Genomic DNA, 17,057 nt, shown 5'->3' with positions numbered 1-17,057 from the left:
ACTCTGTATGTGACGTTCCAAGAGAAAAAAAATGGAAAGGAATAATATGAAGTCACATTAAATTCTGCGTTTGAAGTTACCGACGTTGAGGACATGTATTTATTAAATATGGGAAACTGTACTGGAGGCAGATGTATTCTGAGTTTAAAAGAAGAATTTAAACGCCCATAGTAGCTGTATCAGATTTGGGCCCATTCAGTTCTTAGTTATGATGCAGCCAGTGGCCTTGGTCAAATCAATTCACGCGATGCTAAATATTTCTGCATATAAGTACTGAGCAAAGTAAAGGAGAAGAAGCTTAAGAGATGGAGAGAATTTTGTTGGCAGTTCTTTTCTGCTGCAGGTTTATGATCTACGATTCACAAGCAGAAATAGAAATAATAAAAGGTATATATTTTTTCTCATTATTTCTGGATTATTGTCTCTTTTCATCCCCTCCCCCAAATAATCCTTTCCATAACTTCACAGGTTTCATAAATATCACCCAATGAATTGGCTGTCAGCTCAGAATTCCCCAGGACTTTAGCCTTGAATCTAGACATATGAAAATGGTAAAAGGATGCTCTGTTAAAACTGGAGAGTCAGGGCTTCCCTGGTGGCGCAGTGGTTAAGAATCCACCTGCCAGTGCAGGGGACACGGGTTCGAGCCCTGGTCCGGGAAGATCCCACATGCGGAGCAACTAAGCCCGTGCGCCACAACTACTGAGCCCATGTGTCATAACTACTGAGCCCGCATGCCTAGAGCCCGTGCTCCTCAACAACAGAGGCCAACTCAATAAGAAGCCCATGCACCACAACAAAGAGTAGTCCCCGCTAGCCGCAACTAGAGAAAGCCCGCGCGCAGCAACGAAGACCCAACGCAGCCAGAAATAAAATAAAAAACAAAACAGAAAAACTGGAAAGTCCCTAATTCCTGACTCCCAGAGCACTGAGATAAGCACTGAGTCACAACATACAGGTAATCACACCTGCGTTCATCCGTCATGGTTTCAGAAGCTCTACACCCACACATCCATCCAAATGGCTAGATTGAAAAAGTAGCCGATAGCAAGTATAGATGAGAACAGAGCATTCAGAACTCCCACACACTGTTGGTGGAAGTGCAAATTGACAAAATGACTTTGGAAAACTCCTGGGCACCGTTTACTAATGTGGAATATATAAGCATCCTACAACCAAACAATTCACTCCCATACCCCTAATTGAAGCACGTCACATGTGTTCCCCAAAAGACACGCACAAGAATGTTCACTGCAGCATTACTCAAAATGGTCCCATGCTGGAAACAACGCAAATATCCATCAACAGTAGAATGGATACACAACTTGTGTTGTAGTCACAGAACGGAATACGTGCTGTATGATTCCAGTCACATGAAGTTCAAAAAGAGGCAAAACTAATCGATGGCAATAGAAGGTGGTTACCTTGCCGCGCAGTGTTCAGAAGGGAGCCCCTGGGGGGCACTGAGAACGTTGTGTCTTGATCTAGGTGCTGTGCTGTGTTTACTTTGTGACAACTCATCAAACTGCGAACTGATGTGTGTGCTTTTTCTTCATCTTGTTTTACTCTGGTGGGACTTTCTGAAATGCAGCACTAAATGCGAGAGGGTTTCATTCGGAAGCCACAGGGCAGCTAACAGGACCTGGTTGTGCCTCTTCCCCAGACTGTAAGCCACCACTCTCCTCTTCCAATCTCGTGTTCCAACCTCTAGCCAAGTGAAGAAGTGAAGGGCTGTACCAGGGGCGGGCAGTCTGAGTGTCTTGTGGTTTTGCTATCAATGCTGTTGCACAGCTGCTAAGAAGCTTGCAACTTCCCCAGGGACACAGACCCTTCCAGAAGTGGCCAGTGGTGGGGAACGCCTGCTACCCCGTGGCACTGGGCAGGGCTGGCCAAGGGAGTTTTGAATTCTGTGTGTCTGAACTGGGGGGTGGAGTGATGGGGGTGGAGTTTCAGGAGCCTGGGCACCCCCAGCCATCCACTTGGGCTGTACAGAGGGGCAGTGACAGCCATCATGACCTGGTCCAGCCGGGATCCCCAGGGGGCCTGCACACCCAGCCGGAGTCTCTTTTAGTGAAGTTGTTTTGCTGGATCCCTCTTTCTACCTGAGGACAAAGGGATCTTTGGAGATGGGCCTCAGTCCAGAGGTGATGAGTCCAGGTGGGGATGCGGGGGGAGCACTGATGACGTGCCTGCCCAGAGACACCCTTCCCCCAACTGCAAAGGGATTGGGAAATCTCGGGGGAAGGAGGGGAAAGTAAAAAGCCTTTATTTTCCCAGACTCTAGTCTTTGGGGGAAAGGGGTGGGGAGAAAGAGGGAATAAGCTGCAGCATTTGGAGAGAGCATCGGCAAGAAACCCGTCAGCCTCCTCCGGGCTTCCCAGCTTCTCTTCAGTAAAACACCAGCAGAGGGCCTGGGACGGAGCTAATCAGCTGCTCCCTTATTGGTAAACATTACAACAGCCTGTAACTCAGAACTGATGGAGGAAGCATGGCTGGAACATAGGGGGAAGGGGTTCTGGGCCCTCTCTCCGCTTTGCTAGGGAGGAAGCTTAAGGCCTATCACACATCTTCAACTTTTTTTTTTTTTTTTTTTTTTGCGGTACGCGGGCCTCTCACTGTCGTGGCCTCTCCCATTGCGGAGCACAGGCTCTGGACGCTCAGGCTCAGCGGCCATGGCTCACGGGCCCAGCCGCTCCGCGGCATGTGGGATCTTCCCGGACCAGGGCACGAACCCGTGTCCCCTGCATCGGCAGGCGGACTCTCAACTACTGCGCCACCAGGGAAGCCCCTTTTTATTTTTTACGCACTAGCTGGGATCCCCTAATTGCTTTACGAGCGTGACGTCTTGTTTCTGCAAGAGGCTTCTGGTGCTTGAATACTTTTAGAATCTCCAAGGGGCTGGCATCTGTCATTTGTCCATTCACCAAACGTTTACTGAGTGTATGCCATATGCCAGACACCATTCTGGGCACTGAAGACACAGCACTGAACAGAGACCAAATCCCTGCTCTCACAGAGCTTACTTTCTAGTGCTGGGAGTCAGAAGACACATGATTAGGCAAGTGAATCTATGTCAGGTCTGTACAAGTTCTACAAATTAAGATAAAGCCAGGGGCTTCCCCGGTGGCGCAGTGGTTGAGAATCCACCTGCCAATGCAGGGGACACGGGTTTGAGCCCTGGTCTGGGAAGATCCCACATGCCGTGGAGCAACTAAGCCCGTGCACCACAACTACTGAGCCTGTGCTCTAGAGCCCATGAGTCACAACTACTGAGCCTGCGTGCCGCAACTACTGAAGCCCACGTGCCTAGAGCCCATGCTCTGCAACAAGAGAAGCCACTGCAACGAGAAGCCCGTGCTCTGCAACGAAGAGTAGCCCCCGCTCACCGCAACTAGAGAAAGCCCACGCACAGCAACGAAGACCCAACACAGCCAAAAATAAATAAATAAATTTATTAAAAAAACAAAAAGATAAAGCCAGCTAAGGGGACAGAAGAAGGGAAGGTCCATGGGTGATTGCTTCCTGGAGGAGAGGCATTCCAGGCAGAGGGAACAGTAGGTACAAAGGCCGGATGGGAGGAGCCTGCTTGGCCAGGAGCCGGGGTGCTGGAGCAGACGGATAGAGGGGAAGACACTGTAAGAAGAGCCAGTGAGGACGGGGAGGGATCAGATCCCATAGGGCTGAAGGATTTTGGTTTTAAATGGAAAACTACTAAAGGGCTTTGAACGGGAGTGCCATGACTTGGATTCAGAGGAACTAAAGCCAGAGCATCCTCTCTGCTGCTTAGATAACAGCCCAGAGAAGGTGGGTCGGTGATGATGAAGCAGAGGCACCAGGCAGGGGTCTACTGCAGTGGTGGTGAGGGGTGGTCCGACCCTGGGTCTATCTTACGGGTAGAGCTGCAAGGATCTGGAGGGGGAGGGGAAGGCGGTTATGAGAGAAGAGGCATCAGGGTTGATGCAAGGCCCAAACACCTGGAGGCAGGTTACTGGGATGGGGAAGACCAGGGAAGAAGCAGGTTTGTGAAGAGAAACCGAGGGCTCAGTCTCGGTCTTTGTAAGTTTGAGATGCCGAAGGTCAGGCTGAGTGGGCAGCTGGATGCAAACATCTGGATTCCAAGAGAGGACCAACGTAGGGATAGATACAAGTTGGGAATCACCAACATATAGATAGGATCAAAGCCACAAGCCTGGATGAGATCGCACACAAAGTTACTCTAGAGATCTCTCTGTAGACAACATATTGTACTTACCACGTGCCAACACTGTGCTAACAATAAGTCCTTTAGAGCTATTGACTCACTCGTCCTAACAACTCGGAGGTAAAGCTCCGCTATTATCCCCATCTTACTGATGTGGACACTAAGGCACTTCCTCAGAGAGACAAGGGGACAGTGCAGAGGCCTCTGGGTACTCCAGGGTCAGGAGGGCAGGGAGACCGGGAGGAACCAGCCGGGACACTAGAGGCAGTGGCAGGTGAGGTGAGAGGAAACCAGGGAGCACGGTGTCCCCAAAGCCCACAGGTGTCCCTGCAGGGGACAGGAGGTGGAAGCTGACCACTGGATGGAAGAAAGGGACAGCTTTGCTTTCACTAACCTGGTTCTGAAATTACTTTCCTCCCATTTCGAATGCAGGCAACAAATCCCTGTAGTTCTCTCAGCCCCTGAGACTCTGTCACCAGCAGCAGCCCTAGGTGCTTTCACCGTCAGTGCAGAAGTACCCTGTGTGCTCATCTCTGCTTCCAGATGACAGCAGTTCCTAGACCCACAGCCTCACTTGGCTTTTTAACGTGTCAGTAAAGAAGTACCTATGCTGTGAAATCACACATGTTAAAAATCTGCTCCTTGTATCCCAATACAACTCTTTCCCCTGTCAGCCTACATATCTTATACCATGCCTTTAAAATACCCTGAGAAGGGGTTCATGACACCAGGAAAGGTTTAAAGATCTCCAGCTCATCTCAATATTAACCACAGGTGAACAACCAAAAGCCACTGCAGGTTGGGGAACAGCAACCTAACCTAGGGCGCCAGCTTGGCACTCAACCTCGGATTCCACAAGCTAAGGAAGCCCAGACACTTCCTGATGACTGTGTCTGGGGCAGGTAAGGTTAGATCACAGCTCACAGGCACCCCCCCCCCCCAGGACGATGCCACGAAGATGACTGTGATGCCTCCCTGCGGCCCCCAGAACGTGCCCAGCCCAGGTATGGGGGATGGGCGGGGAATTGCTTCTTCTCTCTCCCGGGGTCTCACTTGAGACGACTCTGCTACCCCTACTCCTTCTCCTTCCCTCTCGTCTGCCCTTTGGGCTGCTCGGTGCCAGGCTGACCTGCTGTTTCCCTGTGACCACAGCTCTGCTCTGCCTTCACTTTGGAAGCAACTCAGAGTGTTCCTCATACCCTGCCCCCGTCATCTGGCTCTCCTGACTTCTCTGCTGGGCAAAGTGGAGGGGTTAAAACAAAGTCACTGTTCCACGCTTCCGAACAATCAATGAGAGACCCCAGCACAGGAGCCACAGCCTCCTCAGGCTGGCTTTTTTTCCATGTCACGTGGGTCCCACACCAGCAGAATGACGGTCATGACGGAGCTTTCCTTTATAGGGTCATTAGGAGATTCAATGAGTTGGCAGCTGTAATGCACTTAGAACAGTGGCTGGCACGTGGTAAACACCACATACATCATTAAATAAAGACAATCTTGACTTTTCTGACTCCCATTTAAAAAAAACCAAGGAAAACGCCTTTTAAAATTCATAAATTCAGTGTTAACCAACAGAGCATTCAAGAATAACTGACATTAACCTGGGAAAAAAAAAGGTATGGTGGAATGCTTACAGTCACTCTTAAATTTGAAAAGCTTAAAGGAGATGTTAAGGGTAAAGAGAGATCCTCTGGCTAAAAGTTCCACAGAGTTTGGAACTACTCTGAACATGGAGCAGAAAATCTCTAATCAAAGATCACTGTGCATTTGTCTAGTTTATGGGGAAAAAAATGAAACCACCAAAGCTGTTCACACGGAGATCAGGGGAATCACACAATACCACGGCGAGGACCACCTGGTCTACCTCCGTCGTTTTTGTAGGAAGGAGAGGAAATGGAAGGCACGAGAATTTTCCGCGGCTAAGGGGGAAATTCTCCAGAGACGCAGGGTGTGGAAGTACCATCTCCCAGCTGCAGGGTGCCTCGCGGGGACTGCCAGCTCTCCCCTCCTCCAGGGCAGGAACAAGTCTGGCTGGTTTGAAACTTGCCTGGATAACCAGAACCTGGTTTGTCTGCCTCTGCAGGACCCCTCCTGCCCGTCTCATGACTTGCAAGCAAAACCAACTCTGCAGATCTCACCCTTGCCCTGCACCCACCAGGCAACCTCGACTCCATTTCCCGAGAAAAGGGGGAAGCTGACAATGAATCTGGCCTCCGGGGCAGCAAGTGTCCATGCCGTTTCTGTACTGCTTATGCTCTGTTGTCCTTGCTAGAAATGAACTAGAGCTTCCAAGAGCTGGAAGAGGTTTGGGGGAATCTCCTCCGCCTGCCCCCCACCCCGACCTCTGCACCCCCATTCTGCAGAAAAAGCCAGTCCCTAACTACCTGCGTAGACCACGTGCAATGTGAACACATTGTAACACATCTAACCAGTGCCTTCCTTAATCACTCACAACCACATCCGATTTCCAATACGCTGGGCTGGATCGCATTTCAGGCTAAGGGCCACGGAAGGGGCTGGGGTTTTTTCTGACCTGAGAATGCAAAACGAGTCCATCCTCTTTAGTGCTCCCTTTAAACCTTCTGGAGACTGACACGGGCTACACTGAATTCTATTTTGCACACGGAGGATCCCACTGCGTTACTGTTTCCATCACTGTGAGTAGGTGGATGTGACAGACAGAACTTTAGCTTTCCAGGTTCTGATGCCAGGAGGAATGGAGAAGGTGTAAAATTCAAGTGCCTTCACAGGGATTAACGGGAACCCGGACAACTGGTTCCTAGGCCACGCCCACCTCCTACAGAGAGCTTCTTCTGGAGCGGCTACCGCACCCCCAGCTCCCAAACCTGAGGGGTGACCGGAACGGCAGTCCTCGTGGCTAACAGGCTCACGTCGCCCCCATCACGCGCCCGACGCCTAATCGCCTCGGTCACCTGTGGGCTTCTGTGGGTCCCAGGCCATTTTCCAGGCTGACATCTGTCTGCACCATCTCCTGTTTCAGTTCTCCAATCTCCGAGGCGATTGTGTCAATGAGCTATTCAAAGACAAAAATAGTGTGACGTCAGGAAGTGGAAGAGGCGTGTGCAGAGCTGGGCAGCTCCAGCCGCTGCAATAGGAGCACAGAGATGACCACCTTTTTTTTTTTTTTTCAAATCCTGGCTTTGTGAATTTCCTTTACCCAGCTGCGGGGGGGGGTGGGGGGGGCAAAAAATAGAGAGGGAGGGAGCAGCTTCTTAGAAAGAGGAAGAACTCAGGTTTCGGTATCACCCTAAGAAAAAAATATTGACACCCAGTTTGGCTTCTCAACATGACTACAAAGAGGAATAAGTAAATCTTGGCAAAACCAGGCAGGCCTCAAAATTCCTATTGCCAAAGTGAAAACTCCTAAAGGATGCCCTGGGTTAAAATGTATACCATCCTTATTCTGGTTACAGAAAGAAGCCTATTTCAAAGATATATACACTTGGCAAATCAATTTCCAATGACTTTAATTTATTTCTCGTCTTATTCTTTGCTTTCTTTCTTTCTTTTTTTCTTTCTTTTCTTTTTTTTTTGATGAGAAGATTGTTAGGGGAAAGGGAAGACAGAGGGTTGTGTGGGGCTGGGAGCAGGTGTGTGGGCAGTCAGGGAGCCACAGGCGGAAGAGATGTGTAAATGTGTCCTCTTCTTGGAAAAGACTTGTGTGGGCTCGCATTCCCCGCCCACATGCCTGGAAGAGGCTACATCTGACCCTGAAGTTTGGTGTGAATTCTTGAGCACCCCCAACTGCTCATTCAAAAGCATCTTCACTGGTGCTAACCCGGCTCTGCGTGTGTGGAACAGAGGCTCTCAAAGTGTCACTGCTCATCCATTTTTTTAAAATGTAGTTAATTATTTCACGTAAATGTTACTTATGCCAACATGTAATCAATTACTGTTTTAAAATAAATATTTAAAATTTTTTCTTCATTTATTTCGTAATACAGCAAGTCTGCTACATACGAATGAGTTCCATTCTGAGAGCGTGTTGGTAAGTCCAATTTGTTCGCTAAGTCCAACAAAGTTAGCCTAGGGACCCAACTAACACAATTGGCTATATACCGCTGCTTTTACGCTTGCTTCCGGACATCCTGGGCTTGAAATAGAGATACTGTACTACTGTACTCTATACAGTACTGTACAGTAAAGTACACAAAAGCACAACCACTTCTAGAGGATGCATGCACATGACAATGTACACCAGACACGTGAACTAACTTATGTGACTGGACGTGCGAACGCACGTCTGCATCTTTGAAAGTTCGCAACTTGAAGGTTCGTATGTAGGGGACTTACGGTACAGCAGGTATCTATAGATATAATACACATGAACACAAGCAGTTTGTAGGGCCCTTCATAATTTTTAACAGTGTGAAGGGGTCCTGGGATTTATAAAACGCTTGAGAATCACTGTTTTGGCTAAAGACAGGTGTCGTCTTGCCTCAAGCAGCTTTCATCCCACCCAGACTCTGGGAGCAATTTCATTTTGAGCCTAGAGACTGTTCCAAAATGTTGACGTCCATCTATTCATTCATTCATTCATAACTTTATGGCTACCCACTTCCTGCCATGCACTGCAAGTGTAGAGTAGGGTTGACAGTCCTCACGGAGATGATATTCTGGTGGGACACAGACCAGAGCACTGAGCACTGAGACGTTCCAGAATGAAAAGAGAGTCACGTGATGCTGCAGGGAGCAGCTAAAGGGCCACCCTAGCTATGGCGGGGTGGTCAGGACAGGTCTTCCAGGAAGTGATGGAGCCCTGAATGACAAGGGAGCCATGAAAAGATCAAGGGAAGAGCCATCCACACAGAGTCCCAGAGGTTAGGGAGGCATGTGGAAGGGCGCAGTCTGCCTGCGACCAGACCTTGTCCGCCTTCTAGATCATGGTACCCTTGGATTTGAGTTTTCCACTGAGAACCATTGGAGGGCTTTAGTGGGGGAATGGCATTTTACCCGTTTTATGTTCTAAAAAGATCCCCTTGACTGTGGGTTAGAGACGGTTTGTAAGGAGAAGCAGCAAAACTAGTTAGGAGGCAACTGCAATGGTCCGGCCAAGAGGTGATGGTGGCTTTGGTCAAAGTGGTAGCAGAGGAATTAGAAAGAAGGGGGGAAATCCAGGAACAACTGGACACGGAAATTAATGTACGTTGATGGGCTGAACGTGGCGGTGGGGAAAGAGAAGAATCAAGGACAACTCCTAAGTTGTTGGCTTGAGCGATTAGAGAGATGACAGTGCCCTTGACTGAGATGGGAAAAAATGGGGAAGGATTAGATTTGAGGAGGAAATCAAGCTGGACACTGCGCAGGTTAAGGTTTTTTTTTTTTTTTGCGGTACGCGGGCCTCTCACTGCTGTGGCCTCTCCCGTTGCGGAGCACAGGCTCCGGACGCGCAGGCTCAGTGGCCATGGCTCACGGGCCCAGCCGCTCTGCGGCATGTGGGATCCTCCCGGACCGGGGCACGGACCCGTGTCCCCTGCATCGGCAGACGGACCCTCAACCACTGCGCCACCAGGGAAACCCCAGGTTAAGTTTTAACTGAGTTGCTTATTGGCCATCAATTAAATGTATTAAGTGGCTTTTGATATGAAGGGTGGAACAACCTGTACGTTTGGAAGTCACTGGAATAGGTGTTACTGTTTCAAAGTCCTGTGACAAGGAGAGATTACCTACGGGGGTGGGGAAGTTAGAGAAGGAGCCCCAGCAAACAGCTCTGTGCACTCCCAATACTTAGAGGTCAGGGGACAGGAGACCAGCCAAGTCCATCCCCTTCGTGTGTGACTGGGGTGCAGGCTGTAGGTGGAGCTTCTGGAAGCACTGGGGCCTTGGGAGAGAAGACCAGGAGATCTTTTACGCACAGTCCAGTGGCACAGATTAAAAAGTCTGACAATGCCAAACACTCGAGGACGTGGGGAAACAAACCCTCACGTGTTGCTGGAGGAGCGTTTGGAGAGCACTTTGGAGAGTGACGTGCAGTTTCTTGTAGAGCTGGAGATACACAGACCTGCATACGTTCTACATACGAGAGAAATTCGTGCACATGGGTACAGGGAGACCTTGAGAAGAATATTGGCTGTACCGCCATTTGTAAGAAAACCAGATTATAAGCACCTAAATGTCCATCAATTGGAGAATGGATAAATGGAGGGATAGAATACTACGTGGCAGTTAAAATTAATGAACCAGATTATATGGATCAACACATATATAGACACGAAAGCTCAGACAAGTTTTCATAAAAGCGAAAACAAAAAAGGTTGAAAAGGATTACATTCAGTACATGAGGTTTAAAACCAGGCACAATTGTACTATTGAGGGTTTGTAGATTTACACATAAATAAAGACAACTGCAAGATGCAGTACAGGGTTATCTTCCTAAACCTCAGGAAGAGAAGTGGATGGAGCTGAGCACAGGTAGAGGGGCTCAACCTCTGGCAACTTTTCATTTCTGAAAGCAAAATGACAAAATGATGAGATTTGACGGAGCTAGTGATGTGTGTTTTAGTATCATGTGTGATCTTCTGTATGTTTAAACGACTTCATCATCAAAATTATTAGGAAAATAAGAAAAAGGGTGGATGCGTATGAAAATGGAAAAAGGACGAACTAAAACGGTGGGAGGAGTGGGGTGAGCTTGGTAGGTCCCCCCTCCCATTCTAGGCCGAGGCTGGGGTCCTGGACAGGAGCGCCACACACAGCCCATGAGGGACACACAGGACAGACAGGTCTGCCCTGGGGAGGCCCAGCCTCGGGCTCGGGCAAGCCTCGGCCTCCGGCAAACCTCGGAGGAAAGATTCCCACTGCAGCACATTCAGCCTCTCCGCCCTCAGTCCCCTTCACGGCCACAACTGTGATCTGAATGTCAAAATCCCAAATGGCTTTCCCCAGGAAAAGCAGCTGACCCGCTCCGGCCAGGCTGTTTTTTCCCAAACACACACTACAAACTGTGGTTGCCACTCAGCCGCACTTGGATGGCAAATCACAGGTAACACTGCTTATCTGTAAAGCAGAGGGCGGCGTAGTGCTCCCAAGACACAAAGGTGGGTGATGACAGAGGTTGCCCCTGGCTGGATGGCTATGGGACTCTTCAGGCCGGATGAGGGCTTTTTCAGCCCCTCCATCCCTTTCGACCCCAACTCATCCACCTGACGGCACAGATTTACCCGACAAATGCAGCAGAGGCTAGGGGTCCAGAGCCAGGCCTGCCTCTGAGTGACCTGTTTATACGCCAGCCAGGCCCCTCCAAAAGTAAGAGTCATCCTGAAATCTCTGCCACCCCCTGAGGTCGGCCCAGATGTCACTGATGGGATTTGAGCTGTTCCCCACATTGTCCCCAGATACACGTGTGTGTGTGTGTGTGTGTGTGTGTGTGTGTGTGTGTGTGTGTGTGTGTTGGTTTTAATTCCTGCAGATGTTTGACCTCAACCCTGTGCTCTCATGTTCTTCCAGATTTGAGGCCTTGAGGGCAAACAGAGATAACTTACCACCCACCAAAGGGGACCAGTTTGAACCTAAGTTTTAGCCTTTTCCCATGTTAAAGCCAACAGTGGTTTCAACGTATGCGCTTTATCCAAGTCAGTGCTGCCTCATCAAAATTTCTCCAAACCCACTTACACAACCCGAAACCCCAACACATCCTGGTCCCTGTCGAGAATTCCTTCGAGGGGGAAGGGGCTGCCTAAGCACGTGCCAAGCTGGGAAGCCAGCGCTTCTGTCCACAACCCTGATTGGCCGCCCAGGACATGCCGTGGACGCCTGGGAAGGAGGCAACAGAGCCAAAGGGCTGTTCTTCAGTGAATCTTCTCCAGAGATGGGCCATCAGGTTTCAGGGCACTGAGCTGGTGAGACAGTAGTTCTTGCACCAAAACACAGCAGGTGTGATCCGTCTCTCCAGAAAGCTCCACAGGCAGTGACACAGTCAGGGCACGGCAGAGCCCGCCCTGATAGAGCCAGGGCACTGCCTGTGTCCGCCACGCCCCTTGGGGAGGCGGGGCTGGTGTGTTGGACGTACCAGCAGGACGAGCCCTTCTGCAGCCGCCACAGGGGTACCAAGCCAGGGGTTGGGTCTCTGGGTCCCTCCCTCATTCTGCTCAGAAAGCCAGCACCCCGGGGCCCCAAAACCAAGCACAGGAAGTGCTCACCCAGGCGATTTTCACACTCTCCCGGCAGCCAGGCCAAGGGCAGGAGAAGAATTCGGGAAGTCCCAGGTTCTTTCCCGACATCACACCCAGGACTCGGCCTGGACAAGGCGGGACCTGCCGGGCTCTAGCCTGGCACAGGAGTCTACACTGATGTGGACCACTCTGTAATCATTCTGGGTAACGTCCCAGTCGGCGGGAACCTCACCTTCGGGGCCACACTTCCAGCAGCAGGCGGGCACAGTGTGGAGGCAGCCAGCTTCCAGCCACTCCCGGGTGGTCTGGCAGCAAGGAGGGGTGGTGAGCGCCCCAGCTTGGGCTCGGAAAGACCTGCCTTCAAATCCCACCTCGGCCTCCTGTCAGCTGGGTCCTGAACCCATCTGGGCCCACTCATCCCTGGACCTTGGATGCTTTGGGGGAGAGAGCTGGATGATTAAATAGGATGATGACATTAAAACATTCTGCAGCATGCCCCTAAATGCTCTCGCATTCTCTTCCTAGTCAAATCCTCTCTTTATATCAATGGTGACCTGCTAGGAAGCAGAGAGCTGATAAAGCTGACACTTAAAACGGACTCACACACCTCCCAGCCTGCAAAGAGGCCATTTCATCCCCAGCAGCCGACAGGATCTACAAAAGACCAGTGTTCGCAGACTCCAAGCCTCCTTCTGCCTGTCTGCCCAGAAGTCTCTCATCTCGAGATCTGCCCACTAGATGTCAATTTCCACCACCGACCGGGAGAGAAGCTGCTGTCTGCCACCCCTGCTTGCAGGGCAGGCTGGAGGGAGGGAAAAGGGAGGGACTCCAAACCTTGTTTTCTTTCTTTCAGGGTTAGATAAAAGGAGAAAAATCCTCTTGAAGGTCAAGTAAAAATAAAACGAGAGAGTACTTATAGAGCAAGTTCTGATACAGCGCTCTTGGAATTCCAGGACCAACTCAGGAATGTTCTCCGTGGTTCTGAAAAGGATGTACCACTGAAAGATGGAGACTTGAAACCTAGGGTGTGGGAAAAGTCAAGTGCTTGGCCCTTAGCCACGGAATTTCTATTCCCCAAGTGCATCAACTTGGCCTTGGGTGTGATTGGCCTTTACAATCCTATCAGCTTTGTGGGATTAGACCCAGCTCCAGGTCCTGAACAACCACTGACCCTGACAACTGCCTTTCCTGTCTGCTTCTGCTGAGCTGGAGAAGGCTCCCGGTGTTGCGGACACACCCCATGCTGGAGTTTTTCTGAAGCAGTCTGGAAAATAATGGACTTCCTACAAACTTTCAAATGATCTTTGCCCCCAGGAACCGTCACCATGGAAACAAAGAAGTAACGAAAGCTGCTTCCCTTCACCTGCAGAGGAGTGTCTGGGGAATAATGTTGGAGCATCTCGGAACCTTGCCCTTTTCTTTGTTGTGCTTTTACTCTGTGTGTGTCACGTCTCCCAAGAGTGTTTGCATTTACATTTTTGAAATTTAATTAAAATTACAAACAGAATACATTCCCATGAAAAACACAGATTATTGTAGTTGTAGATGAAGAGTGTTGCCTGTCATATCAGTAAACAAAGGATGTCAGGGCCATCAGGCCAGCAGCCACTGCAGTTCCCTGCCTGTGCACCCTGAGGGGACTCAAAACAGCGTAGTGTCCCTAGATAGCTACGGTGCATACCGAGGAATGATGTCAATGAGCCCAGACTCTTGCATCTTTCCCAGAGGAAAGTGCTAAATTCATTAATTTGCGATGTCTGTTTTTTCTTTAATGAACAGTAATCTTTTGATGTTCAGACTCCTTGTTCTTTTTTGTAAAAACTCCTATATATCTGGCTCCTCCCTGACCTCTCTGGAACAGTCCCTCAGAGTTATCGCCTCAATGTCCACCGAATAAAATATAATTCTCAACTTTTAGGTTGTGCATTTTTTTCAGTCCACATAGTTAAAACTAATCTCCCTCAGGACTTCCCTGGCAGTCCAGTGGTTAAGACTCCACGCTCCCAATGCAGGGGGCATGGGTTCGATCCCTGGCCGGGAAACTAAGATCCTGCATGGCGCATGGCGCAGCCACAAACAAACAAAACTAACCTCCCTGGACTAACACCTATAATCCCACCTACTCAGAAGGAACCACAACGATCAGTTTTGCATGTATCGCTCTTGAATGTTATCACTGTGTGCTTTTTCTACCAGATGGAATCGTACTGACGTATTGTCCTATACCTTGTCTACACTCATTTCACCCAAGGAAATCTTGTAGGATTTATCCATGTTGATACACGAAACCTTGGTTCATTCATTTTAAGTGGGAGTGGTTTTCCACCAGAGGGATAAACCATGCAGGAGGAATATACCATGTATCCATTCTATCTTTTTTTTTTTTTTTGGCTGCGTTGGTCTTCGTTGCTCCGCACAGCCTTCTCGTTGCGGTGGCTTCTCTTGTGGAGCATGGGCTCTAGAGTGAAGCCTCAGTAGTTGTGGCGTGTGGGCTCAGTAGTTGTGGCTCACGGGCTCTAGAGTGTAGGCTCAGTAGTTGTGGCGTATGGGCTTAGTTGCTCCGTGGCATGTGGGATCTTCCCAGACCAGGGATTGAACCCGTGTCCCCTGCATTGGCGGGCAGATTCTTAACCATTGCGCCACCAGGGGAGTCCTATCCATTCTATCTTGATAGATGCTTAGGTCGTTTCCAATACGTTGCTGTCACAATCCTTACCATAATGAACAGCCCTGTGTATTGTGTGAAACCTCAGAGAAAATGCCAGGTTCTAGGCACGTAATAGGTTGAGGTGGTACCACGTGGCTCTCCCCGGGTCCGTGTCCAGCTACAGTGCCTCCACCTTCTTTGAAAACATCCACCTCACTTAGTGTTTGCTGGTATCAGACTTCTAAGCTTTGGCTAATCTGATGAGTACAAGTGGCTTTTTATTGTCTTAATGTGCTTTGTCCAGATTATATGTGTCAGGCAGGAATAAACTTTCCTCTACCCTTCTAGGTTCTTCTGGCTGGTCTAAGAGTTAAGAACTAAAATAAATTAAATAAATTAAAAGGAGACAGATTCCCAGCAGAAAATCAAACAGAAGTTTAATAACATGTACACATGGGAGAGACCCAGGAGAACTGAGTAACTGGCCAAATGGCCAAAACCTTTATATACCACCTTCAGCTCAAGACAAAAGAGGATGTTGGGATAGTGGTTTGGGGTTTCAAAGGGGAGGAAGGCAGTTCACATGAGATGGAACAGCAGATGTTTGGGAAACAAAGGTTTGCTGGGCCCTGCAGAGACAATGGGACCCAGAGAGGAGTATGAACAGACTTCCTGTCCGCCACCTCGTTCATATTAGAGGTATTTATGGTGACGGCTCCCTTCCTGGAACAGGTCCTCTATCTGCACTCTTTTAGGCAGTTTAGGGGGAAGGTCAAAGGTTCCTCCTGAGTTGTTTTTTTTTTAATATTTATTTTGGCTGTGCCGGGTCTTAGTTGCGGCATGGAGACTCCTTAGTTGCGGCATGCATGCAGTATCTAGTTCCCCAACCAGGGATCAAACCCGGGCCCCCTGCATTGGAAGTGCAGATTCTTACCCACTGGACCACCAGGGAAGTCCCCTTCCTGAGTCTTCTGGGTGATTGTTTTCAACTCCAAATAATCTGCGTGCCAAAGAAATATTTTGGAGTGGCAACTTTTTCTCCCCTACCTATTTTTGTTGTCTATTTGTATTTCTTCCTCGGAAGGATTGCCTGTTCATTTATTTGTTGCCGTTTGGGGGTTCTTGATTTTTCTTAAGTTGTGTAAGTTGTGGATATGAATCCATTGTCTCAAATATTTAAAAGATTTTCTCTCATCCTGCGTCTCTGTCTTTTACGTTTCGTTAAACTTTCAATGTTGATAGAATCAAAAGTTCCTTACGGTTCTTGCTGACTAAACTTTGCTAGGAAGACATACCTTATCTTGAAGTAATAAAGTCTCCTCTGTTTTATGCTAAGACACACATAGTTTTCCTATGTACATATGATGTATTTGTTTATTTGTAGGCCTTTCATCCATCTGGACTTAATTCTGAGTGTGCTGTGAAGTCAGGACGAGGAGGTGAAGAGATGTCTATAGTAAGGCCAGGGCTGGTTACCCATGCCCCCCGGTCCCCCACCCCTAAACCCTGGCCCTCGGATGCCTACATCTGCCCCAAGGTGCCTTCTGCAGACCAAAGAATGTGCCCAGAAGGCTGCTTTTCCTCAATCTGCCCAAAGGCTGGGGGTGGCCCACAAGGCATGAGCTCTGCCCTGGATTTTTCATTCCAAATGGAAAGCAAACTGCCACAGTATTTATGCCACAGTCCCTACTAGCCCTGCTGATCCAAAACGGCCCCTTAACCACAATCAGAACCTTCCCATTTACCAAAAAACAACACACACTACCTTTTTATTCCACTTTCTCCTTTGTAATTAAAAAAAATACAGCCTATCTCCAACACACTCACGCAGAGGAAAAGCTGACGAGCAACCCACCCCTCCCCGTCCTCTGGGTTAAGTGAATGGTTCGACACGAGTAACTTTCTGTTTTTAGCTCAAAGCAGTAAATAGCAGTATTTAGAAGAAACAAACACAAGTGAATAACTGAATATTTAAAAGCAGAATTTTGGCTAAAGGCCCAGCTTCAAATTCCTTTGGCTCTGCTAATTCAAGCAAGGCATCCTTGAGGAAATAATTTGACCCCTTAAATTTTCTCAT

The 17,057-nt window shown here is 49.0% G+C and overlaps 1 protein-coding gene across 1 annotated transcript in view; it reads right to left on the bottom strand.

Moving 5' to 3' along the window:
- The window catches only part of RIN2 (Ras and Rab interactor 2), a 97,786-nt gene that overhangs the window by 55,197 nt on the left and 25,532 nt on the right, over nt 1–17,057 (bottom strand). Inside the window, exon 2 of the mRNA XM_082857558.1 lies at nt 7,135–7,235. Within this exon, the coding sequence (XP_082713684.1) occupies nt 7,135–7,235 (101 nt within the window). The remainder of the gene's footprint in view (nt 1–7,134; nt 7,236–17,057) is intronic.

This window comes from Leucopleurus acutus, assembly GCF_964270905.1.
Source record: "Leucopleurus acutus genome assembly, chromosome: 16".
NCBI classification, from domain to species: domain Eukaryota; kingdom Metazoa; phylum Chordata; class Mammalia; order Artiodactyla; family Delphinidae; genus Leucopleurus; species Leucopleurus acutus.
The sequence above is the reverse complement of the archived record's forward strand: the minus strand, read 5'-3'. Positions and strand labels throughout refer to the sequence as shown.